The sequence below is a fragment of the Falco naumanni genome, chromosome 5, assembly GCF_017639655.2.
Source record: "Falco naumanni isolate bFalNau1 chromosome 5, bFalNau1.pat, whole genome shotgun sequence".
NCBI lineage: Eukaryota > Metazoa > Chordata > Aves > Falconiformes > Falconidae > Falco > Falco naumanni.
The window spans coordinates 69164216-69189026 of NC_054058.1; the positions used below are offsets into that span (position 1 = coordinate 69164216).

General features: G+C 42.7%; 1 protein-coding gene across 3 annotated transcripts in view; it reads left to right on the forward strand.

The window, feature by feature from the left end:
• Nucleotides 1-24811, forward strand: part of CAMK1D (calcium/calmodulin dependent protein kinase ID) — a 227516-nt gene that overhangs the window by 167458 nt on the left and 35247 nt on the right. For all 3 annotated transcript variants that reach the window (XM_040595505.1, XM_040595506.1, XM_040595507.1), the window contains exons 4-5: nt 11897-12035; nt 16383-16509. In XM_040595505.1, coding sequence (XP_040451439.1) covers nt 11897-12035; nt 16383-16509 — 266 coding nt within the window. The remainder of the gene's footprint in view (nt 1-11896; nt 12036-16382; nt 16510-24811) is intronic.

The window sequence follows — 24811 nt, forward strand, 5'->3', positions numbered from 1 at the left end:
GTGCTGTTCCTGGCCTGTCAGTGATGTGCAAGCAGTATCACGAATCACGTCCACTCACAGGCTTTATGCACAGAGCTGGAAAAGAATGGGTAATGTGAAAAATTGCAATTAATAGGGTAGGCAAGAGGAAAATCTCAGGTGGGATTTTCACACAGCAAGGTGTGCTCAGTATCATGGACTGCAGTGGGACTGGAGCAGCAGGATTTAGACCAGTGTGTTTGCCATAAACTACTTTTAACAGCTTTGATGTGGTTGCGCATGCTGCTCATCCTCACTCACCATGGCCTGTGTCCCCTGTCCCTCTTTAGAGGTGACTGGGCAAGAGATTAATCAACTTGCGTGCAATCCTGAGGTTTCCAGATTCGATATCTGTTCCTCCTGGTTCTTGTGATGACATTCTAAGTGCCCTTGCAGCCCCAGTTGAAACTGAATTTACTGGCTAAAGATATAATATTGCTCCAAACAGTCACATAACTGTTATTTAGCTGAGACTGCACCTGAGCTGTAAGAATTCCATTTGATGTCTCTCTACACCACTCAGAATTGGAGAAATTCACTCTCTGCTGTGGAAAATGGGGATATCTTGATTGAACAGCAGTGAGATAGAACATCATGAGGTGTAGTAGGGTGAATGAATGATGTTCAGAAGAGACTAGTAATTGGAGACTCTACATTTTCTTTAGACTATATTTGATTTGATATTGAAATACAGATACTTAGTACTGGACCATATCCTGTACAGGAATGGCCAGATCATTATGGATGCAGATATAAGTGAATATGTTTAACATCAAATTTAAGTTTCGAAATGGAGAACTGGAAATGAGCATCGCTGTATATGCATTCAGCTTCTAGCTAGCTCTTCACAGAGGTTGTGAAAGTAGCTGTTGAATGTTGCTTTTGTTTTGGGGAGAAACATCAGATAGAAGCAGGAAAAATGAAGTTACTGAAACCTAAAAATAGTAAGGTTTCTTAAATATAGCTAAAGAGTCTGCAATCAGTGTGAAAGGGATCCAATGACAGGACATGAGAAATTATCATTGGAAAAAAACTCAACGTAATTAGTAATGTGTGTGTAATTAACCACTGGACAAAGCAGACAAGGGATTAGTGGTATCTTCTAAGTCAAGTCTGGCTACGCTGCTAAATGATAGTCTTTTGTCCAGCCAGGAGCTATGGATCTGAGGCAAAAATTGTACAGTCTTTGTTTTGTCTGGAGTCAGATTGGATTATCATAATGGCTTTAAAATCTATGAATCTGTCATATTTGATTTTAAGTGAAGGAATCAAAAGACTCCCTTAATGTAGGTATGCACATTCAGACCAGAGTTGAGTGAATAATTCAATAATTTATTTGATGAGCACAAACATAAGAACATGAGCACTGTTTTATTGGGACATACCAAAGATTCATCTGTTCCAGGATTGCTCCTCCAATGACAAAGGCTTTTGTCTTACATCCAGCACCTGCTAATTCCATTAGGAGCCCCATTTCTCATCTGCGCTGTGAAATAATTCTTTATATTTCCTATTCCCATACTCCATCCTTCTCATGATTTTGTAGAGCACTACCATATCTCCTCTGTCATCTCTTTTCTTCGTAAATGTGATCTCTCTTTTCATGGAGAAGCTCTCTGGTCCTGCTTGCTTTTCTTCTCTCCACTTTCCCAAGTTTGGTTATACTTTTGGCCAAAGGACTTTCTTCAGGACTCCTTTCTGTAAAGGTCGTCAAGGTGGGGTTTGTCCGTAAGAACACAGGAACGGACATTTCTGTTCCTCACACCCTGAAGTGTGCCCTTAGCAGCATCACACCCTAGAATTGCTTCCTTCCTTGCATTGGCTGAAGGAGGTGAGGGTGGCAGCTCTCATATGGGTGCTTATTCTGTAGACTTGCAAGACTGGGTGAGATGAACTTTGCCAAAAAGGTGCGTGTGTACCATGGGTGTTTAGGGGGATAAATTATTTTCTCCTTTGCACTCAGTTTTCTCCTAAACCTTCTGCTTGTTTTTTTTTACGCCACAGAGCATGTCAGGGAACTGTCCTTGATAACTCCAACATTTATTTCCTGATTTTTATAGATATTGTATAACCTAAAATTCTGCATGCCACATAAAATGGGGCTTTACTTGTGTGTATTTTAGTTTCTTGCAGATCTCTTAAGGAATACTTCTTTATAAGCCATAAGAATTTTGTGGTTTTCTTTATCAATTCTCTGCAAGTTTTTTCCCTTTCTATAAAGTTGAAGAGCACATTAATATCTTCTTAAATGTATATATAGTTGTTGTAACAGTTTGATAGAAGAAGATACCTATATAATTTAGAGTTGAGTTGGTCTGTTTCGTTTCACTATTTAGTTCCCCATGTGTTGCTCCTACCAAGTGCTTGTCAGGTTGATTTTTGCAACAGCGTATCTTCACCAGTGGACTGCATTTCTCTTTTTTGGTTCACAATAAATTTTCCTTGGTTCTGTTTGTCCGGGGCAGAGGGATAACTCAAAGCTGTGCATTCTGTAGAAAAGCTTTTAAAAAAAATATGTATAATTTATGTGAGATACAGGTGATACAAGGAGCTTCAGAGCTCTTTTTTCACTGGGGTGAGTATTACTCAGTATTATCTTAATATTGGCTATTTCCATGCTGACATCTGCCTTCAAACTTACTTGTGAGAAAGCATATGGAAATCAGGCTCAGAAAAGAAATATACACACAAAAGCATATTTCTATTAAGTGTTACTCACAGAAAAGCTGAGCTGTTTAAGCTGTAGCTGAGAATAACTTTATTTTTCTGTGGTCCTTTTTGATATTTAGGACAATTCTTAGTGCTGAATTAATCCTATATTTCATAATTGTTTACTATACATTGCATAATTTATTGTATCTGTTTTCAGTTACCTTGGTTCTCATTATTTTTAGGTCTGTTCTTCCTAGTTAATGCTGGCAGAACATAGAGGTTGGTTTCCATTGGAAAACAAGTCAAAAGGAAAACAAACCCAACCTGTTAGTGCTGAAACATGATCTGCTTTTAAATTGCTGTCAGGTGAGGAATCTCCTCCAGATTTTAACCATCCACTCATTTTATGGAGAGCTGGAGGAGTAAGACAGCAGTTAGGAAATACATTGTTCCAGCCCTCAGATACTGGAAAACGTGTTTTGTGTGTTGGTTTTCCTACAGAGCTCTACTCCTCTGTTTTCTAGAAGCAAAGTGAGAAAGGTTGAGGCAACAAAATCACATATATAAATATATACACACATACACAATAAGCAAGAGTGATTGGGCTGATTTACAGACATCTCACATGAGGAAATGAATAAATCAGGGAGTAATTGCTTCTTTAGAATTAAACTTTCAAGTTATTTAGTGCCTAATTTTAATGACTTTTTTTGAATGCTGGTGTTTTTTCAGAGTGAAACATGTGGTGAATCCATTGTATTTGTGGACTCACACACGGTGACATCAAACCATTGACTGACACGGGCACAGGTGAAAGTCACCATTGCTGAGCTTCAGCTTTCCCTTTTCATTTAATGCAAAGCCGTGAAGAAAAACAAGCTGAATAGCCAACATATATGTCATAGAATCATAGAACCATAGAATACTTAGGGTTGGCAGGGACCTTTAAAGCTCATCTAGCCCAAGCCCCCTGCAATAAGCAGGGACATCAACTAGACCCTGTTGCTCAGAGCCCCATGCAACCTGGCCTTGAATGTTTCCAGGGATGGGGCATCTACCACCTCTCCGGGCAACCTCTGCCGGTGGCTCACCACTCTCCTTAGGACTTTTTTAAATGGCAAGGAGCACACTTGACTGTGATCAAGCTGCTAATACTAGATGATTCCTTGGCTCCTGTGGAGGTGCCAGTCAAACTATAAATTCTCAGACGAGTAGAAAAAAGATGTGCCCATCTTCTGCCCATCATGGTGTTTCTAGGCCTCAGCAGAGCACTAGAGATGTGAAACTTTTCTACAGAATTCCTTAGGATTTGTTTATGTGGTGGGGTTATTAGTGCAGGTTGCTTTACTGCAGGTATGCACCTTATAAATAGTGATGGCAGCACTGGGGGAGTGTTGCTGTAGCTGGCAGGTCCTAGGTCTACTCTGCACACCACTGCCTGGGGGGACAAGCATAGACGGAGGCAAGTGGGCTGCTGGCATTTGAAGGGCTGTCATAAACTGTCAGTCACTAAGGTTTAGCTACAAGAGACTTAAAAACCTGATGTCCTTTGTCATTTCGTTGCTATTAGAGCTGTCACACTTTTTACAGCTGATGGAACCAGGGGAAATTTTTAATACAGTGTTGGATATTTGAATATGCAATAAAATTTTGAATAAAACAAGACAGCAACAACCTCAAAAAATCATGGACCTCAAAAGACCTCTGCGGTAAGGAATCTGTGAAGGAAAAGTATTGTCTCCAAAGATTTTAACTGCCAAACTACATTACATCCCTGAGCTGAGCTATCCAGAGACTTAATAGTCTTGTCCCAATGGAAACAGAAGTCTGTTCTCCAAAGCACAACCTCACTACAGCTGCTCAGCAAATGTCATATGAAACTCTTAACTACAGGGAGAAAAACAGTTTTAGTTTGCCTCTTTTGGTTCTGAGAGATGACCACATCATTTTTGCCCAAACCTTTTGAAAACAACCCCTCAAGATGGGAGGCAGCCCTCTGGTGCAACAACCATCGCGGTGGTGATGAAGGGCTGAGGAACCATCACACCTCCCCAGAATAAATCCCACAGCAACGTTGCATTGAACAGCACTATCAAAGGAGAGAGTGCTACCACCCAGCCTTCCCTCTCTACCCTGTGCACAACACCTGTATTCTAGAAAAATAAGCCAAAAGTAATCCTGCGTCCTTTCTTTGGTGACCTTGGAGCATATGTTTATGCTACCATAAGATTTTAAGCTGGGTGATTTAAAGCTACAATAACAACAGAAGTCCTTGCCCTGTGCAGGATATATATTTTATGATATGCTGCAAATGAGAAGCAGGTCCAGTTTTCTGAGATGTATACTGAATAAGGCAAGTCACTGTAGGACATACAGAATATCTATAGCAGTATCTGTCCCTGTCTGATTAACACCTTAGGTTATTAGCACAAAGAGAATTTTATTCACATATTTATATTTGCAATAAGTTAGACTGAATAATCATACTGTTCCTTTCTGGGTCTAAAATCTGTTAATCTGTATGTTCTTTTTTATTTTATGTGTTACATTGTTTGAACAATGAGACAAGGGCAGCCAGTTTCTCTTTCCTTTTGAGCAGTGGGCTGGCCAGGTTTGCTTTCTGGTTCTCATGCATTTTCACAATGCAGAGGAAGTTTTAAACCAAACAGAAAAGGCCTCCATTAAAAACAAAATAAATTTAAAAAATGGAAATGTTTGTATTAATAAGAATTATTTCATTAGAGAAAAGTAATAGTCAAAGCCAGAACTTCCCAGGCATGGTCCCTTCAGTCTTTCTTATCTCACCTCACACTTCCAGCTTCATGCTCCAGCCCTGAGTGATGTGCTTTTTCTGATTTATATTGTAGGAAACCGCTAGTGTGTAACTTCTGATCAGTACGCCATTCACAGCTGTAGGGTAATGTGCACATTTAACTTATTTTTCATACTGTCCTGGGATGCCTCCTGCTCCAAATTTCTGAAATCAGCCACGTTTTCATCAGGCATCCCTAATCTGCAGGTTTAAACAGTATTAGCGAGTCCCTAGAGACATCTCTGCCTTTCCATGCTGGTTCTTCTAACCCAACATGGTGGTGCTTTGATGACTTGTCCGATGGAGGTCAGTTCATGACTTGAACTGCAGTGAAGCATCAGGTGAACTTCACAGGCTTCTGGAGGGAAAAGCCTACAAACTCTGAACAGCTTTGATGAGATTCTTTGTGTAATTCCACCACTGCTGAGTTTATCGTAAGACTTTTGATAAAAAGCAATTAAACCGTCAAACAGTAAACAATCCAGAGCGATTCCAGCCTGTATTCCAAAAGAGACAGAAAAGGAAAAGATCAATGTTGTACCAAATAGCAAAAGTCAAAGCAATGTTATTTTTAATTATGATCATAAAATCAAAGTGTTATTTTTCAAACTCCTAAAACAAACAGAAAGGTTCCTACACTTGATAATAGTGGGGGATGCAGGGTGAATAAATGAGAGGATGTATCTGTACACACAGATGGTACCAGCAAGAGAAAGAAAGGGTAACATGAACACATTAATATCAATATATGACTACCATTTTTTTAAATTCCACCATTTATTTATTATTTTATTCATGTATTTATTTACCTGAAGGCTGACATATGTAGGGATGTCCCCCACCATGCAGCCCCGCTGCAGTGGTGGTCTGGCAGGTACCTGGTAGAGAGACCTGCAACACGTGGGTGTAGGTTTCACACCGCTGGCAAAACCACCTGAAATAGAGAGAGTTTGGCTCTTGGTTTTTGTTTATGAGTTTAGGGGCCTTAAATTATGAGGGGTTTTTTGTTTGGTACTCATCTTTAACTGAAGTGTTTCTTTGAAACTTTGCACATTTTCCTTTCCTGATGGCACTGCAAAGGAATTGGTCAGGAAAAGGTTGATCATGTCATTTCTCCTTAGCTGCAGCATGGGCTGTTTTCTTTTTGTCTGTCAGTTTGGTTCTTGCCTGGTGAACTTGATGGTGAAATGGATTAATAGAAAGTAAAGGTGTAATACTAATACTGAAATGTTTTCCCCAAGTTTCGTCTGTATTAGATGGTGAAAAAATATAGAAACTGTGTAGCGACAACGACTGACATCAACCCTTGAACAGAGCCTTCATAATTATTAGAACAGTTAGTGTGACCTCTCCTTTGTCTATAATGAGGGTTGCGAGGCCTTTCAGGGTCCTTTTTTACCATCTCTGCAGGGTGTTCAGCCAACAGTGTGCACACACAGAGCCCAAATGACAAGGTGGTTCATCCATGTACACAAAACCACTGGCATTTTCACAGTTTTTCAAAACCTGTCCTAAACTGAGACACTCCACGTGGCAGCCTGTGCTGGAAGTTTGGCTCTACATTTAAACACCAAATTGGGAAAAAGCAAGAGGCAAAATCCCTAGATCCATCAGGAAAATAAATTATTAACAATGTAAAAAAGGACACCAGTTCTAGTTTTAACATCTGTCTCTGTTTCCTTGTTCATCTTCAGTAGAGCTGGGAAAACTTTCTATAGGTGACCCCAGACCAGAGAACCGTAGAGGTATGTTGCAAACTCCAGCACCAGGCTACATCCTATGAAAGTTTTGCATCAGTATCTGAAGACTCCTTCATGAAACACTAGATCCAGAAGCTTTTCTGTCAAGAAACCCTGGAACCAGAATGCAGTCTGTGTTTCCCCATCGGAACTGCTGATGATGTCTCTTTTTTGATGTGGTCAAATTGTGTCCTACTGCCCCTCTTCAAACCAGGGTTTGATGCCAATGCATCATCTTTCTTGCATCAACAATGGTGTGGCCGGCAGGGCCGGGGCAGTGCCCGTCCCCCTGTGCTGGGCACCGGGGCGGCCGCCCCTCGGGGCCTGGGCTCAGGGTCGGGCCCCTCAGGGCAGGGGGGACGCAGAGGGGCTGGAGCGTGTCCAGAGCCGGGCAGGGGCTGGGGCAGGGGCTGGGGGGGGCGGCGGGGGGAGCTGGGGGGGTCAGCCTGGAGAGGGGGGGGCTCAGGGGCACCTGGTGGCTCCCTACAGCTGCCTGGCAGGGGCTGTAGGCAGGGGGGGGTCGGTCTCTGCTCCCAGGGACCAAGCGCCAGGACACGGGGAACCGGCCTCACGTTGTGCCGGGGGAGGTTTAGGTGGGTGTGAGGGGAAATTCCTTCATGGAAAGGGTGGCCGAGCCCTGGCACAGGCTGCCCGGGGAGGGGGTGGCGTCACCAACCCTGGGGGTGTTTAAACAACATGTAGATGTGGCTCTTGGGGACATGGTTTAGTGCTGGGGTAGTGGTTGGTCTTGTTGTTTTCCAACCTAAATGCTTCTGTGATTCTTAGCAGGGTAGGGCTTGTGGAAGAGGACATTGCTACATATCCTGGCTGTTTCATTTGGTGAAGACAGAGTTTCTGTCTTTCTCTGTTTCCATCAATAAGAAAATGAAAACAATGTTTATTCTGGCCTTCCTTATGTTGATAGTGATATGTACTAAAGGCACATAGCCTCAGATAAAAGATGTAGTAGAAAAGTATTTGTATTTATGACTGATTTGGGGTTTTTTTTTCATTCTAAACTAAATGAATCTTCTGGACATTGTTTTGAAATTGTTTCCTGTATTCCTGGAGCCAGGTGAGGCATGTGCTGGGGTGTCCGTGTGCGATGTGGGCACCCAGCTCAGCTCCTTCTCCAGGTGCTGGGCTTTCCCCATGCTGCTCAGGGAACGAGGGGAGAGCCACTATTCAGTGGCCAAGCAAGGACCAAGGGATGGAGCCACACATGCCTTGCAGGTGGTCCCAGCAGGCATCCGTGGAGAAGATGCAGCTGCAGCTGTTTTGCTGGTTTTTGCCCAGCTCTGAGTCCCCAGGGAAGGGCTAATGCTACTCTGGATCGCAGCATGACACTTGAGCTGTTCCCAGGGTTAAACACTTTCCAAGTAACTGCACTTGGCTACTCCTTTTGACTTTTTTGTTGCTGAGAACTGAGATTGAAATCAGCAGGGGGAAAAAAGGTTCCTTGTGATGTTGTTTGGGACAGTGTGTCCAGCTCCATGAGCCAGTGCCAGCTGCAAGACAGGAGCAGTCCTCTTCCACTAATGAGAAATCCCTCAATCCCTCCTACTCTCTCCTTCTGCTCAGAGAATTTTGTCTTAAATTTCTTGAAGACAAAGATGTAATTCTGTTCTTACTGCCTGCAGTTTCAACCCTGCCTCCTGTGCACAGCTCAGAATTGCCATAGGGAGTGCAAAGCTGCCATTAAAATAAATAAATAAATAAATCCCAGAATAATAAAGACTGGAACAAACAAATTGCAGTAGCGCTGTGTGAGTGCCCAGGTCTGTTCAAAGCAGGATGCCAAGCCCTGTCTCAGCAGGGTGGAGGGGGTTGGGTCCAGACTGGCCTTAGACAACAGGCCACATCTCCACCATGGGTTTTGAGCTCAAATGTTCTCCCACAGCTGCCCTTGCTGGTTTGCTGCTGAACAGCATTGACTTATGCAGTCCTTGGGCACCATACAGGGAGCAGCTTTCCCAATGACATTACGCTTGAGTTAACCCTATTTTGGAGGATAAAAGCCATATGGACATAAGCTCCATATGGAAAGTAGCCATGGCCTTGGGTGCTGAGTTGCAGAGCATCCATGGGGGGTTAACCCCAGCCATGTCTCTTGCCCACAGCAGAGAGACTCTATAGGTGCGTGCAAACATGTGATGCAAATCCCATGTACCGTAACACAGAGTCACCACACAAATAAATAGGAGCACGGGTCCCTCAGTTCTCTACGCATACCTGGGTTCCTGTTGACACTGAATAAGCAAGTGGCTGCAAACTTACCGGCTGTTCCTCCCGAGTCCTTGGATTAAGCTCTGGTTTGCAATGCATCGTTTAAGAGGTTGCAAATATTTTCCGTGTGTTGAAATAAAATTATAAACAGATTGAGCCTGGGTACAGTAGATCCACTGGACTAAATTTTACTAAGAAAAGCTTTCGATTAAAGAATGAGGCTTAAAGGGGATGGGGAGTGAGCCGACATGGAGAGAAATTTTGATATTTTAATGAAATTTTTTTGTGGAAGTATACTCTGCAAACATCGAAGGAGAGAGTCTTTGTGCAGGAAAGCACGTGATGTAAATCAGTATCTACTAAAGCAGTCTATCTCTTGAATATAACAAAAGTAACTGTATGAAACTGCAGAACAGCACACACTGCATTTTCATGGAGAAATGTGCTGTATTCAGTCATATTAATTAGTGCGTGGGCTCAATTTTCAGTGCAATCAATCCACAGGGGGAAAAAAAAAAAAAGCCTGCAGGGGAAATATAAAAAGACAGTCAGCTAATAGAGCCAGATTCAATAAAACTGTATCTGCCCTCAATGAATGGTGAGGCAGACATGTGCCCGTTGTCCCTTGGCGAGGCATGCTGTGGGTCGGGCACAAGGTCTAGGGCCGAGAGGGGCTTGGAGCAACACCCTGTGTATATATACATGTGTCTATATACATAGATATATATATGTATATGAGAAATACAACTCCTATTGCAAGGGGGTTTTAATTCAAGTTTTTCTGTGCAATGTTCAGGGTGTCACCTCGGCACAGGTTGTTGTGTGATGGCAGTTCTGCCGGTGCACCCGCTACCTGGCTTGCCTCCTTCTCCGCTGTGCCATGAGTCACAGGCTCTCCAGTTCAGTACAGTACCAGGGGCTTTCCCTTGCCCCACTGTCAGCCCAACACTGCTGCTCCAGCCTCTCTCTGCCGGCAGCAAGCCTCGGAGCTGCTGGTATGGCCAGGGCTCTCCTGGGTGGACCTTAGACCCTGGGTGAACTTCACCTTTACTGCAGAGTTTCAGTTTAATGCCAGTATTTTAGCAAGCGATTTGGTTTGTTTGCCTAGCACTTGATAGGAGTATTATCTGGTTGGTACTTTTTTCTGCCAGGGTTGCTTCTCATTTTTGAAGTTGAATGTGTTCATTTTCAGCAATAGGCTTCTCTCCCATTCAGGCTCCGAACTTCCCTGGGAAGTGACTTCATGGCATTATTCAAGCTGATTATTGCTTGGAGTGGCTGAATTACCTAATGTTCATATAATGGCAAGCTCCCAGTCCATATGTAGTTAATGACTGTAATAATTTATTATTTTCCCTTTATTAGGTTTGTTTTTAAAGAAAGTTTATTGTGCTATTTATGATATGCTAAGTGGTGCAACTTGCTGAAAAAACATATCACATACATTTTGGTTTTTAATAGGTTTACCTTGTTAAAATGGAAATCTTTTATTTACCCTAGTAGAGCAGTTTTTTGCTGACAGTTTTATTATTTCAATTACTCAGATATTTCATTCCTCTTTTGTTTCCTCAGATACTCCTCCAGGGAGTTTTAATGTGTCCATTCTTTATGTAAGATAGGGTTCAGAACGTGTTATTTCTAGCAGGGCAGATGAAAGTGCAACATCACAGACATTAAATAGTGGGATATCAAGATTTTATTATCTTTCCTCTTTGAGTTGTGGAATCCTTTCCCCATCTGTGTCATCTGGTGATTAATTGCACTGATAATCTGCACTCCCTCATCAATAACTGTCTGGTACCAATGCCAGGCAGAGGCCGTGCTCTGCCTAAAGAGTTTGTGGCTGCTGATAAATGAATATACTTATACAAGTAAAGCGGGGTGGGGCGTGGAGGGGCTCTGAGAGCATTTAAACTTGCCAGAGACGTGGAGTCCTTTAATAAATTAACACTCTATAGGTACTGGCAGCAACTAGCATAGAACGGGATCATTCCTCCAGGGCAAAACCCAAGCCTTGGTCAGTGGAGTGAAGAGGGAACCCCAAAGGGTCATACTAGTAGGGTCCTTACAGCCTCGGCGGGCCAGCACCAGCGGGAAGGGCAGACCATATCCGCCTATGTGAAGTTCACTGGGGTGGAAACCAGCAGCTGCTCCCCTGGCTCTTGCTGGGCTAGAGCTGTGATTACCCTCTGCAAGTGCTAGCGAGTCTTTGACCACACACTGATGCGCAATGGATTTTATTTTCCATTATATCATTACCAGTCCTTGGACTATGAGAAAACCAAACCCAAATGCTTCCTAGGACAGTGGAGGACCCCCTCAGAGCTCCAGACAGATGTGTGCTCAGACTACCTGTGGCTAGTGCAATGGTCTTGACCGTCCATTAGCAAGGTAGAAAGCCCATTACAAAGCATATCCTCACACTTCTGCATCCCATCATGTTTTCCAGGGTGTCTGGGGGAGAGCTTTTTGATCGCATCGTCGAGAAAGGGTTCTACACTGAGAAAGATGCCAGCACCCTGATCCGGCAGGTCCTGGATGCTGTCTACTACCTGCACCGAATGGGCATCGTGCACAGGGACCTCAAGGTACAACCGCAGCCCGACTCAGTCCTCTGGGCAGTGTTAATGAAGGCTGCATAATTACGTGAGTCCAGCCTCCCCTGGGAGCCAGCCCTCTTACGGTTTCAGTAAGGTTTTACCATAAGAGGGATGCTCTGAAGTCTTCCCATGTAATTGGCTTTAATGAGGACTTTGCATCCGTGCTGTTACAATGGGAGTTTCACACTTATGATGTGGGGAAAAAGTCATTCATTAAGACCTGGAATGTTACATTAAGGCAGGAAACTCATCTCAGCTGGAATGTCAGCGTCTACTGCTGTAAAGTATCTCAAAGATTTGCTGTGCTATATTTACTTTTACTTAATAATAATTAGTAACAGTAAATGGTGGGGGAAGGTTGAATGATTTCCTATCCTAGTATGTGGACCAGTGTTTTTGGAGACACTTAGCACTAAGGATTCTTTTAAGGAACATTGTGTGCCAATGTGATTTTTAGATAATTTTCCTTGCAGCTGTACCATGTTATCACATCAAAACCTCAGCTTTTCTGCTAAAAAAATAACCACCCCAAAACATTATTTCTGTATTGTTTCCTTCCAATATCCATGATTAACTGTCATTAAGATAAGTAGAAAGGCTTGGATTTCATAACACACAGCTAAACCTCCACATCTTTAGTATCTTAAATGATAAATTATCAGAAGACATTAGAAAAAGACACAAATGTCAAAAGAAAGCAGTGGGTTCAGTTCCTGAGCTAGTTAATTCTACCAAAGTTTACTGCCAGAAATGAAGAAAGTAAAAGAAGTAAAACCTCTGGTTGTGTTTTGGAGAGATGTTCCAGACAGGAGTTTCCCTGGATGTTGATGCCGTGGCCTTGCATTGTCCCTATATAAAGAGACCAGAATTTGGCTAAATGGGCCATATTATGTAAAGGCATAATGAACATTAATATAGCCAAGATGCAAAAAGAAGAGGGTTTTTTTCTTTTTTTTTTATTCTTAAATACATTTTTTGATTAAATGTATTATTAAATTAATTGTAATTTTAATACAATCTGATATTAAACTGCATGTTTGCAATTTTTGGCAACTCCCCTTAGTGAAGGTTGTAGTGACCTTGCTGCTATGCCTTAAGATGGGTGAAAAATTGTGGTTATGAAAGATACTAATTATTTGCTTTTAATCTCCTCCAAAATTAGCGCTGGTATGAAATGCTGTGTGGTGTAAAATAATAAATGACAGGCTTGTTCCCAAAGTGTGATGCAGCGGGCCAAATAGAGCTGGTGTAACCACCAGCACCAGAGTTCTCCAAGGTGGAGCAGTGCCCAAGACAGGTGGATACAACCTTATTTCATGACAACCTCAACACAGCCATTTCCTTCTGCTGCTCTTTGGCTCCAGATGTGAATCTTTTAGCTATGTGTGGGCCCTCCCCATGGGATTGCAAGCTTTTCCACACTTTACTGCTGCAAGGGACTTACCTCAGTCCCATTCACCTCTGCCAGAAGTGAGCGTCCTATGACCTTTGCTTCAACAGAGTAGAGTAATAGGAAGTATAAATATATTTTTCAAAGTATTGGTTTGATACATTTTTAAGGCAAAACCTTTAATCCACTGAAGGAAAATATATACTGATGTCTGCAAATATTTCCTCCTCAGTGTCATGCAGTTTAGTCCTAACACTCCCAAACAATGGGTTTTCTGGGAGGAGGCACAGCCTTCCATCCCCTACAGTCTTCATGTGTTGCCCTCAGTTCCCATTAATTTCCCAATCTAAAGTTCCACCACATTTCAGTATGAAAGCATTGTTTAGTATTTTAACATGACTAACATACAAACATAAGTTTGTATGACTAACATACATTTTGTATGAATAACATGACTAACATACAAACATAAGTTTGTAGGAAATAACTTCAGGCTTCGTTCTGTCACCAGCGATTTTGGAGGGAGGTCCGAGTCCTCTTAATTCAGATACTCCACTGTACAAGCTGTTAATATTCCTTTATAATTGAGAGGAAGGCTGTAGCTCTCACTTTGAAGCAGATTAATCTTATGTAAAAGTTCCTGTATTAAAATACAAGATATGGCTATTGGGAAGTGGATTCATCTACAGATCACTTCCAGAGTTTATGTAAGGACATGCTGAACTTAGATCAAACCAACCTTCCCACTGGTATTTTTGGGGCAAAAACTAGCTCTTTTCCTTTCTTTTGTTTGCAAGTCTTTGCCAGTACCATATCAGTTGTTAAAATGACTCATAAAATATGGTATATGAGGAACACCTGCTCTGAATTTTTGTTAGCGCAAACATACCATGGTGGCAAAAATAGGGATATAATAAGGCTCTTTATGATCTCAAAATATCAAGATAAGTGTGAGTTTCAGATTGTGGTCCCCAAAATTAAACTCTGGGAAAGAATCCACTCTGTAAAAATGCAACGCATAAAACATCTATAACAATTATTTATGGTGATTATGTGTTATTCAGATACCAAAATAGTACTTGCTGTACTTGGGAAAAGCAGATCTGTGCTCCAAGTCTCTAATCTAAGTAATGCAGCAGCAAATAACAAAAGATGGCAGCAGACAAAGTCCAGGGAAGTCCAGGAGGTACAAAAGGACTGAAAGGCTCAAACAGCTCTGCTTGGTACAGAGCCACCTCGTTAACACTTTTTGAATTAACCAGCTTGAAGAACCAGAGCTCTTTCAAATGGGTTTTAAGCAAGTTTAAGTTTTAAACGGGTGGGTTTCTTGGCCTTTACTAAATATTAGTGGGAGCCTGAGGTGAGTTAGCAGAAATCGTTAGGAAATCATTGTCTTTCCCTTAATACCAGCTCTACTAATGCCTCAGCAGATCAGAAATGCACTAGTAAAAACCAGGAGTAACTCCAACCCAGCACAGGCCATGGCATAAAACTGATGCATCACATGGTGCCTGGAAACAGCATCAGTGTTGTAATGGCCAGTTAAAGGACTGAACTTATGGGGTATCATGAGAAAGAAACATAAATGGTACAATTTCATGATTTTTTTAATGAACAGAATCATTTTCCCTTTTTGCCTCAGTCCCAGCTGGCTCACAGTAGTGGGTGCAGCTTGTAGATCCTCTCATGGCTGTTGTGTCCCATGGATAAAGCCATCACTACGTGGCTTCATGCTGGGGCTGAGGGGACATAAAGTGCTTTAAGCTGCACTTGAAGCTGAACAGGAATCTCCAAAGTAGGGGAATGTGGCGTTACCCCCCAGCACTTCTTCGTCCCCCTCTTCCCCCACTGCAGGAGGTTCAGGCGATGGAGGAGGGAAGACAAATGCTGGTGCTGCCAGTACTGCAGTTGCTCCTCCTTACAAACCCAAGCCTGGGTATGTCCTGAGGAGTCTGCTGACACTGTGTGGCCACAGATGCTTCTCACCGTTTCCTGGTGCACACAGTGGGCTGATAGACAAAGTGCATTACACGCGCGTGGGCGTTTGTACCAGCTTCTGGGCAAAAGCCTACACGGGGGTGGGCTGAAACATTTGATATCCATCACTGTTGTAGATGAAGATCCCAAGGCCTGGGTAACGCAATGGCACCCTGTTACCACTAGCACCAGCAGATGCTGGACCTTTTTGCTAGCCCAGATATTAAGCAGGGGAAGAAGTGTGCTCTCAGAGCACCTAGCAAGAGCTTTGCTGTGTAGCAGTAGCACATTCAAAACACATGGATGGAGGACCATGCTGTAGCAAATGGAGGTTGATTGGGCTCTCCAACCCGCCTGATGCTGGTATAAGGTCACAGGGCCTTGTGGAGTGATTCTTGTTTTCTCTCAGCATAAACAAGTTGCTGTGCTTAGTGCTGTAGCATTTTTTCCGAATTGGCTCTAGCTAAAACATCCTTGCTGCAAGTCTGTTAACTATAAAGGCATTTCCTCTCTCATAACAGTTTATTTCCAGTGGAGCAGATACTTCTCTAGTACCTACCCTTATACCTTCCTTTATCCTTTTTTAAATGCTGTATAAAAATGTTTCATTCCACTACCCAGATTTACCATATTTATCTGCCTTCAAATGAATCCTTCCAGTTTTTCACTATGAAGTGTTAGGTTGTCAGACACATCTCCAAGTAAGGGACGAGCCTTAGTTCTGATTTGAGGTGCCAAAGGAGAAGTTTGCTATCCCAGGAAAGTCAGATTCTTCCATGAGTTGCCATACAGGAGTCTGGTGAGGATCTCCATACAGGTTGTAAGAGCAACTCTTCATGGTTTAGGAGAACCAAATTATATTAGTGCATGATATAACTAAGGATTGCATTAAATGCAACACATCGGCTAACAGATGTTTTTACTGGACTTACACATTCAAAACCCACTTTTCTTGTTCTCCTTTGTAGCCCGAAAATCTGCTTTACTACAGCCAGGATGAAGAGTCAAAAATCATGATCAGTGACTTTGGATTGTCAAAGATGGAGGGTAAAGGAGATGTGATGTCCACAGCCTGTGGGACTCCTGGCTATGTCGGTAAGAGGTTTGGTTATGTTGTCTGTCCGCTCTTCCCAGCTGCCATACAGACACATAGAGCAAAAGGAATAACACTTGTTTTCTAGTGCCGTTACATAGTGCACATGAGAGTTACAGATGTTCATTAGAATTCAGAAGTTACTGGTCCTCTGTCTTGTGTCTCCTCCTTTGAGTCCCGATCCTACAATCCAGCTCTGGGGTTGTGGATTCACTTGCATGACTTTAATCCCTTGTAGAATGACTCTTCTGAAAGATGCTGCCTGTAGCTAAACCAAGAGCATGTGAAGAATACCTTCAAATGTCTTGATTCTGCACACACCTATAAAAACAAGAAGTTCTACCTAATGTGATCTATTATTTTAATCACAAGAGGATTTCCCAGGTTCCCCTGAGAGTAGCATGAAAGAGCTACTTTTATTCGGATGTATTCAGTAATTGTCTGTTAGAACCATGTTAAGTTACTGACTCCCAGATTTCAGGATGCAAAAGCTCTTTAGATGCTTGGGCCTTCGTCGATGGTACCAAATTGTTTCCTATAATTTGTTCTTTGCTCTTCTGTCTATTTGGTAGTGATTGTGCCAGGCTACTGATTAGCAGTGTGTTTATCATCATGCTTTTAAAAAAGTAACTGCATGTGAGAATTGTATGGTGGGTGATGACAGGGTCTGTTTGAGCAAACACTATTTAAAAGGCTCACTTCATGCACAAGACATCCAGCAAGCCTGTGCCTCCTACAATACCAAGCTAGTCAGCTGAGATGGTCAAACAGATCTCCAGGGTATCCATGAAATCCATGAAACTAAAATGACAGTGGCTTCCCCAGGGGTAGATTTGTCTTGGGTCTTTCCAGCAGGAAAGTCTTGATGTTTTCCAGCAGTCAGAAGCTCCTTTTGCTTTGCAGCTGCCACCTCACCTGTTTTCATAGCTCTGATGATACCGTGGTACGACAACTCAAACAGATTACACGGTTATGACACGGTGATCCAGATTTGTCCCAGGAATACCTTTTTTTCCAGGCATTATCTTCATGCTGCACAGGCACACTTTATCCTGATAACATCAAGAAAAGGAACAAATTTCTCTGGTTTCCCATCGTGAAGCCATCAGCCCATCATTTTTTATTTTAAGACATATGAGTCAGGATGCACTCTATATAGGCAGAATAGCCGTCTTGTGTAATCACACCAGACGGGAAATCTTCTTCCAAAGCACTAGCAGGAATTGAGCTGAGACAGCAATTTCCATAATTTTTGCTGTCAGCCCTCCTGTCCTTAATTAACATGGGGGGGTTGTTCTGAAATGGGCACTGACTAGGATAATTCTGCAAGACACGGGGAAGATCAGATGACTTTTTCTGAAGCACTGATGAAAATGCGGGACTTGGAGTCTGCTTGGGCCCTGAATGATCTCACATGGCCTCTCAGCATAGCCATTTACATAAGAAAACTTGCTATTTTGGAGAGGAAGCTCTCAGAGCATGTGACGGGAATTGTAGTGCTTGGAGAGGCATTTGAGAGCTCTCATTACTCATGGTCTGGGCGCTGATAGCTACACAAGCACCTCCAGGCCTATTGTTACCTTACTGAATGCAGGATTTACTCATCATGGTTCAAGAGGTCACAGCCGCTTATTTCTGAAGTGCTGACAGGAGTTTTTCCCCTCTCTCACAAAAAAAAAAAACTCTTTAAATATTTGTTCTGTTTCTTTTTTTGCACAGGAGACAGCTCCTCTTTAGCGCTGCTTTTTTTAAAAAAATATAATTGGTTGCCCAGACAACATTTTCCAAGCACAGAAAATTTTTGTGGTCAGTCACCGTGGTGATGCCCACAAATCAGTGTTATACCTGATGATATGGCTTCTGCATACGTGGTCTGCAATTTGTCCACATCCAAAAGCTTTCATGCCTTCCAGTGTCACTGAAGCACCTGCCTAATGCCCTCAAATAAATGTAAGAATCCTTCCTGCACTCACAAATTGAATGCATGTCCTCGTCTGGATTGGGGCATACACATACCACAGGGCTGGCCCATGAAGTGTCCTGTCTGTCACCTCTTTCTGTGGACTTTTTCGCCAGCCATTTTATCTAGAGTTGAAGTAACGCTCAGGGATCCATCACTTAAAATGTGTTTTCTTTATCCACATACTTTTCTTTAAAGATATGTAGAACACCGCATTTGCTAAGATTTTGTGAGGAATTAATTATTTTTGTCAGTTAAACCACTTTGCTTCTAAATTACTGGAAAAAAAATAGGCACATACCACGTGTCAGACACCCAGAGCTCGTTAAGAAGTCATTAGCATCTGCTACTGTTTCTACTTTATCTCCAGAAATGGATCCAGTCGGATCCCACTATGCAAAGTGCAGGACAAGCTTCTGCCTTGGTAGCAGACCTGGTCTTAACTCGTGGCTGCTGCCAAGTATTTGCAAATAATGCAAGCCCCCTGTCATTTCCCTGATTAGGATATACTTTCAAGTCTTTGTGTTTCAGTTTTTAACTCAACTTTTCGTAGTTTCATCTGCAAAGAACAGTGGTACCCAAGACCCTAAATTTCTGTTTACATGGTTCAAAAATTCATTGAATAAGGGAGGGTGTAATTATAATTAAATTTCTTAATAAATATCAGGTTTCTTTCTGGAAGTTCTGTCAACAGTTCAGAGATCTTATTCCTTCAGGAGTTTTGTCAGAGATGTTGGTCCTATAGTGACAAGATGACAGGACAACTTAACCCAGTTAGTTGAGCTACTTTTGTGAAGATGCCAGTCTAAATGTTTACTTACATTTTGAGTATGTATGATAAGAGCAGGGGGTATGATAACACAACCTCATCTAAGGAAACAGTCCTCCATTTTCTTATCTGCTTACCATTCTTATCTCTCTCTCAATTTCTTATGGAAGGATTCTAGGTGATGAGCTGGGACTAAATGTCCAACTTTTAGATACCATCTAAACTGGGTAAGGTGAGGCTGTTTGCGTGGCTCATTTCATTGCAAATTAGGTGTGTGGACTGGCTTGCACTGATCCCACCCCATCATCTAAACTGGAGAAGTGGTGTTTTCAAAACCCTGAGAGATCTATGTGATTATGGGTGAGATCTGTATAAGTCATTAGTGGTTTATTGTTTTAAACATCATAGATTTGGGCTGCTTAGCTTGAGAGCATTTATAAGAACTTGATTTTGATGAAGGAGGTGTTCAAAATTGCCCGAAAATGAGTCATCCTTGAGGTATGTCAATCTGGGCACTCACCAGGAGGTGACTCCAGTCACTCAGCAAATTCCTCTACAGAGATTTTTGGCTGTTTGGTAATTAGGTCTCACTGACTGGCTTTCTGTGAGAGCTGCTCTCTCAAAAGCTTTGGTTACTTCTGCAGATGGGGAATTAAGACTTGCAAGACACTTAGCAGCATTGAAAAGTTTGGAAAAAAATGTTAGAAAGCCTATCTTGGGCAATCTGATCTCTTTTTGCAGAAATGCTGAATTATGAACTGTGTTTGTGGCTGACTAATATCTTAATCCTACTGAGGTTTCAAATTCTTGCTCTGAGTCCCAACCCAACTTCAAGTAAAACTTTCTTGTATTTCCCTGTCCTAGGGACTGGGCTGGACCCTGGCTGTGCCATTGGTCCCTGTATACCCCACCTCACTCACTATTTTTATTTTCTGTGGCACTTTTATGAAAGGTCATTTCACAACTTCCAGCTCTGCCAGAAATCCAGTAGCAATTTCAGACCATACCCAAGCCATGCGTTTCTCTTAGCTCTGTGCAAGACCAAAGCATTTAAGTAAGCAATAGATTTCTATCTTGAGTTGTGACTTACTCAGTAACCTTTGAGTCAAAGGTTTGAAAATATTCAATAAGCCTCTGGAGTACGCTTATTAGCAAAAAGCAACCCCAAGAGTTGTTTAGGCAGTAACATGAGTAATAAAGTAAAAATAAAGCGTGGGAACTGTTCACACCAGGGCTTGCTCAGGCGCAAGCTTGCGACAGTGTGATTGCTGAGCTCCATTGCTGTATCCTGAAATGGGGTCTGCTTGCATGTGGTTGTAGCTGTGTTCTGGTCCATGCTAGCTATCTAAATCTGACTCAGCGACCTGAAACAGGGACAACAGGAGCACAAGAACCCAGCAACGTTGCACTGAAACCCTACGGTCCTTCAGAAGCAGCCCCAAACTTCAAAGTCTTGGCCAACCAGAACAAGATGAATGCTGGAGGACTATGTGAAAGAGGGAAAAGAAACTGTTTTCATCCCAGGTGTCAGCAGAAGAGGGACTCTAGTCTTGTGTTGAAGCTGCTTCATATGCCTCTTAGCCTGCTTTCACTGTGAGGAAGACACTTCCTATGGTGGCAGAGGAGCTCACACTGCTCTCACACCATCTTTGGCTTCAGGAGAGGGGTTGGGCTGGCCCTTTGTGCATCCAACCATCTTCTCAGTGGGACAGGGTTGTTCCTCTCTGCTCATCTTCCTGAGGTGGTACCTTCAAGAGCCCTAAGCAACACCATCTCCCTTTGTTACAAACTCTGCCTGTTTCCCACCTTCCCTCTTGGATTTCGTGGCTATCTTGTACCTGTGCAGCCCATGCACATTTCCCTCCTTTGCTTGCGTGATGGAAACTGGCACTGAAGTAATTACCAGCTGAACTACTAGTCCTGGCTTGCACCAGGCCAATTTGCTTGGCCAGCTGATCTATGTTCCTGCCCAATGTAAAAGCAGGTCCCTGGGTATTTTAACCCTGTTTAATCTTTCTATTCTTCCCACATTTATGGCAGCCTGCTGTTTTGTCACTCCTATGGGGATCTTCAAAGCCATCACCCTTTGTTCATTTGCCTCGTTCCTTCTGGTGTGCAGCTTGTGGGAAGCCATGTAAACCACAGAAAACAGCATTAGACCGAGTTCTTGAGAGACAGCAAAATCTGCAGGGAATAGCACCATCATGGGAGTGAAGGAGAATTGCTTTTAAGTACAAGGCTGATATGAAGAACAGGCACCCTCATGACTTGTACAGTTTGTTTAAAGGCTTTAAGTATCAGAGCAATCCCCATCACTTGAGCTCTTTGCAAGAACATGGATTGCTGTTTTTGGCATTCAGAAACTGCATCTTTAGGGAGCTTATTAGCATAGCTGTGCTCACCAAGGGTAATGGCATAGTGCTCTGGAAGGTTTCCAAATGTTCCTGTTCTGTACCTTCTCTTAAAACCTCCATTTGAAATGAGCCTTTTAATTTTTTTCTCTTTCTAAAAGCAAAACATAACTAAACAGAGAAAAAAAATCGCTAGCTGTAAACCAGCAGATCATCTGGCCTGGGAAGCACATCCTCATGTACCTGCAGGTGGGATGAGGCCCTGGGACCATTACCCAGCGTTTTACCTGCCACGTGTTGCTGGTAGCAATGCTGATTTGGCCTGAAACACAGTTCCTGAATGCGGAGGAAGGGTCCTGGTTTGCTTCATTGACTTCGCTGTTGCTGGATGACCATTGCGTAGAATTTGAGCCCACAGTGGGAGGTGTGACACTGGCAGCCTTTGCTCAGATGGTATCAGCTAGTACCCCAGGGCCAGAAATGGGAGCTTTGACTTTCCCCTTTGCCTTACTGCTGTTTTGTCTCCTCAGCCATCTGTGTTGATCCTTTAATGCCATCAGGTCTTGGATTTTTTCATCGCATCTCCTGCTTTTGCCTCTTGGCACTGATCTACCATCATTTCTGAGACCTCCTCTGACTTGTTTTTCAGCTCGTTGAATATTTCCATCTTTTCCATATATCAGAGACAGATGATGCTCTAGCTATGTTCTCCTCTTCCTGTTGCATGTCTGCTCTTTGGAACAAAAATCAAAAGCAGCCATTTGGCCTTAAAGTAGTTATTTAAACCTCCTGCCTTTCTTCATTAAAGTTTACCAAAGGGAAGGCAATAGCCTCATGTTTGCTTTGGGCTTGATCCTGCTTCACAGCCACCATTCACAGCAGTAACTGCCTGTTATCAGTTCTCTTCACTTCTCTAGAACAGAGAGAAATGCCTCAGCTCAGGTTTGATGTTTTAAGAGGGAGAATCATTAAATAGTTCACATCCCCTCATCTCAGACTGGTTTTCTGTTATGTTAATGTGGCCTATCTGTGTAATGTCAGGAGCTCACTAGGATCCGTGGTGCTCAGCAGCCATTTGCATAATATTTTCTTTGGGGGATATAAGATGCATAATTTTTACCAGTCTTGAAAATTATGCAAACAGGAGCAGACAGTCAAAGGTAGAAGAGATAAGCAAATAAAATATTGGGAATTTGGAAGGACTGGAGATCTGGAAGACATCTAGTCACCTCAGGACAGGGGAAAATTAATTCCCTTCTTCCGCATATTTTGCCTCAAAATTCAGTTACAAGAGATGGAACAAAGAAGGAAACTGAGCCTCATAAACCCTATTTGATGCACATCTTGAAAAAGAACTCTTATTACAGGAGAACTTTGAGGCAAGTTTTAATGAATCAGGAAGGAAAGTCAAATTAAGGGACAGAAGAGTTGCCTGGGAAGGTTGTCTTGAGCAACTTTGAAGAACAGCTGGTTTATACAAGAGAAATGAAAATTTGCCAGACTGTCCCAGCTTGCCAGGTTATCTGGGAGGCAGTGTCAGGCCAAATAGGATGGCTCTCCAGTGCTTTTTTCTCTTATCCCAAATTTGCCTTCAAATTCACCCCTGCCAGACTGACTAGCGCCAAAGCTGGCACACAGACCCTGGCTCAGCCATTGGGAAAGGAGTTACATTTTGGGCACCAGCTGTAGATGCCTTTTATATTTCCACAGCTCTGTCCCCTGTTGTAGCAAGAACATTTTAACCATTATCTTAATAGACTACAACAGTATGCCCATACCCTGGAAGGAGTTCTGCCAAGCACCTGCAAGCAGGTTAGGAGCCCTTCATGCTAGGTACAGTGGAAAGAAACCTCCTTTGGCATGTAGCAGATAGGTGTTGGTGTATTCACACATTGCAATAGTGTGTTAGGATTAACAATATATGAACAGAACCATCATTTGAATTTCTTATACATGCAGTGGTCCCAGTTTGCTGGATGTCTTGAAGATTGGGGTAATATTTATCCTGTGCTGCAGATTGGGACATATCCCAGTCCTCAGAAGTCTTCATAATTTGGCTGCCAGCTATATTTTTACACACACTCCTCTGGATTTTTTTCCTTTTTACAGTGTGTCCCCAGTGTGACTTGACCCCTTCCATCATTCTGCTGCTTGCAGAAATGCAACCTGGATGCCCTCACCTGCCTCGTGCACTGTCTTCCCTTCAATCCCTTCTGTAAACTCTCATTCCCAAGCACCAGCAAGTCTTTTCTGTTTCTCATTATTGCTTCCTGTTCCCTTCCTTGTTGGCAGTTTTGACCTTAGTTTTGTTGACTCGTCTAGCTTAAGAAGATAACTCTTTGAAGGGTGCTTACCAGTACACCAAAGCATATGTAGCAAATAAATGTGAGACTCAAGTTTTAATACATTGATGGACTTCACTATTTTTTTAAACTGTTCTTCAAGTAACTAACTGCTTTGACGTTGGTAAGATTCTTAGCAGAGGAAGGTGTAACTCCAAAGAAATATTTTTGCTGGGACTTGCCTCTTCATGATTTTTTTTGCAGCATTTGAAATCCAAAGTACTCAGAGGAAATACTGTGCTTTTTAAAATCCAGCATGGCAAGTCTGCTTTAGGAATGCCACGATCAGTGATTTCTTGGATTTTTGTGGACATTTTGCTTTGCAAAAAATCAAAAGCTTCTTTACATGAAAAGATTAAAGTCACAGCGTTTTAAAATTTAGGTTTAAGCATTTGCAATGAAAGGTCCCAACAGATAAAACATACTTTAGGCTGCCAAAAATCACCTGCACTTTTTTCACTCCCACTGGTGTAAGGTAGGAAGGCAGACCCACAAAGCTTCGGTAAATGCCTGGGCTCTCACTTTTGGCAAAATTCAGGCTATGGTGGCAGAAGGCTATAGAGGCAGAAAGCTCAGTTCGTTTGTGTGTATGTCTAGCTTCTGCTACTTCTTGTTTCTCCCTCTGAGGTGTCTGTGTTCCCAGAGGCAGAAGGCTTTGGAAGGCAGCTCTTGGGAGCTATGGTGACAGATCTTCTTCCCCTCCTGCAGGTGTAGCTTATCACCTCCCTGACGCGCTACACTTTCTGAGTTGCCTCTTGAAACCCCTGGTTTGGGAGTGTGACATGGTGGAGCTGTGGGGCTACTGGGGCAAATGTGCATCTCAGCCCTGGTGCAAAGCTCGACCTCGTTTTCCTCCAAGTCTCCTAAAATTCCTCTGACAGG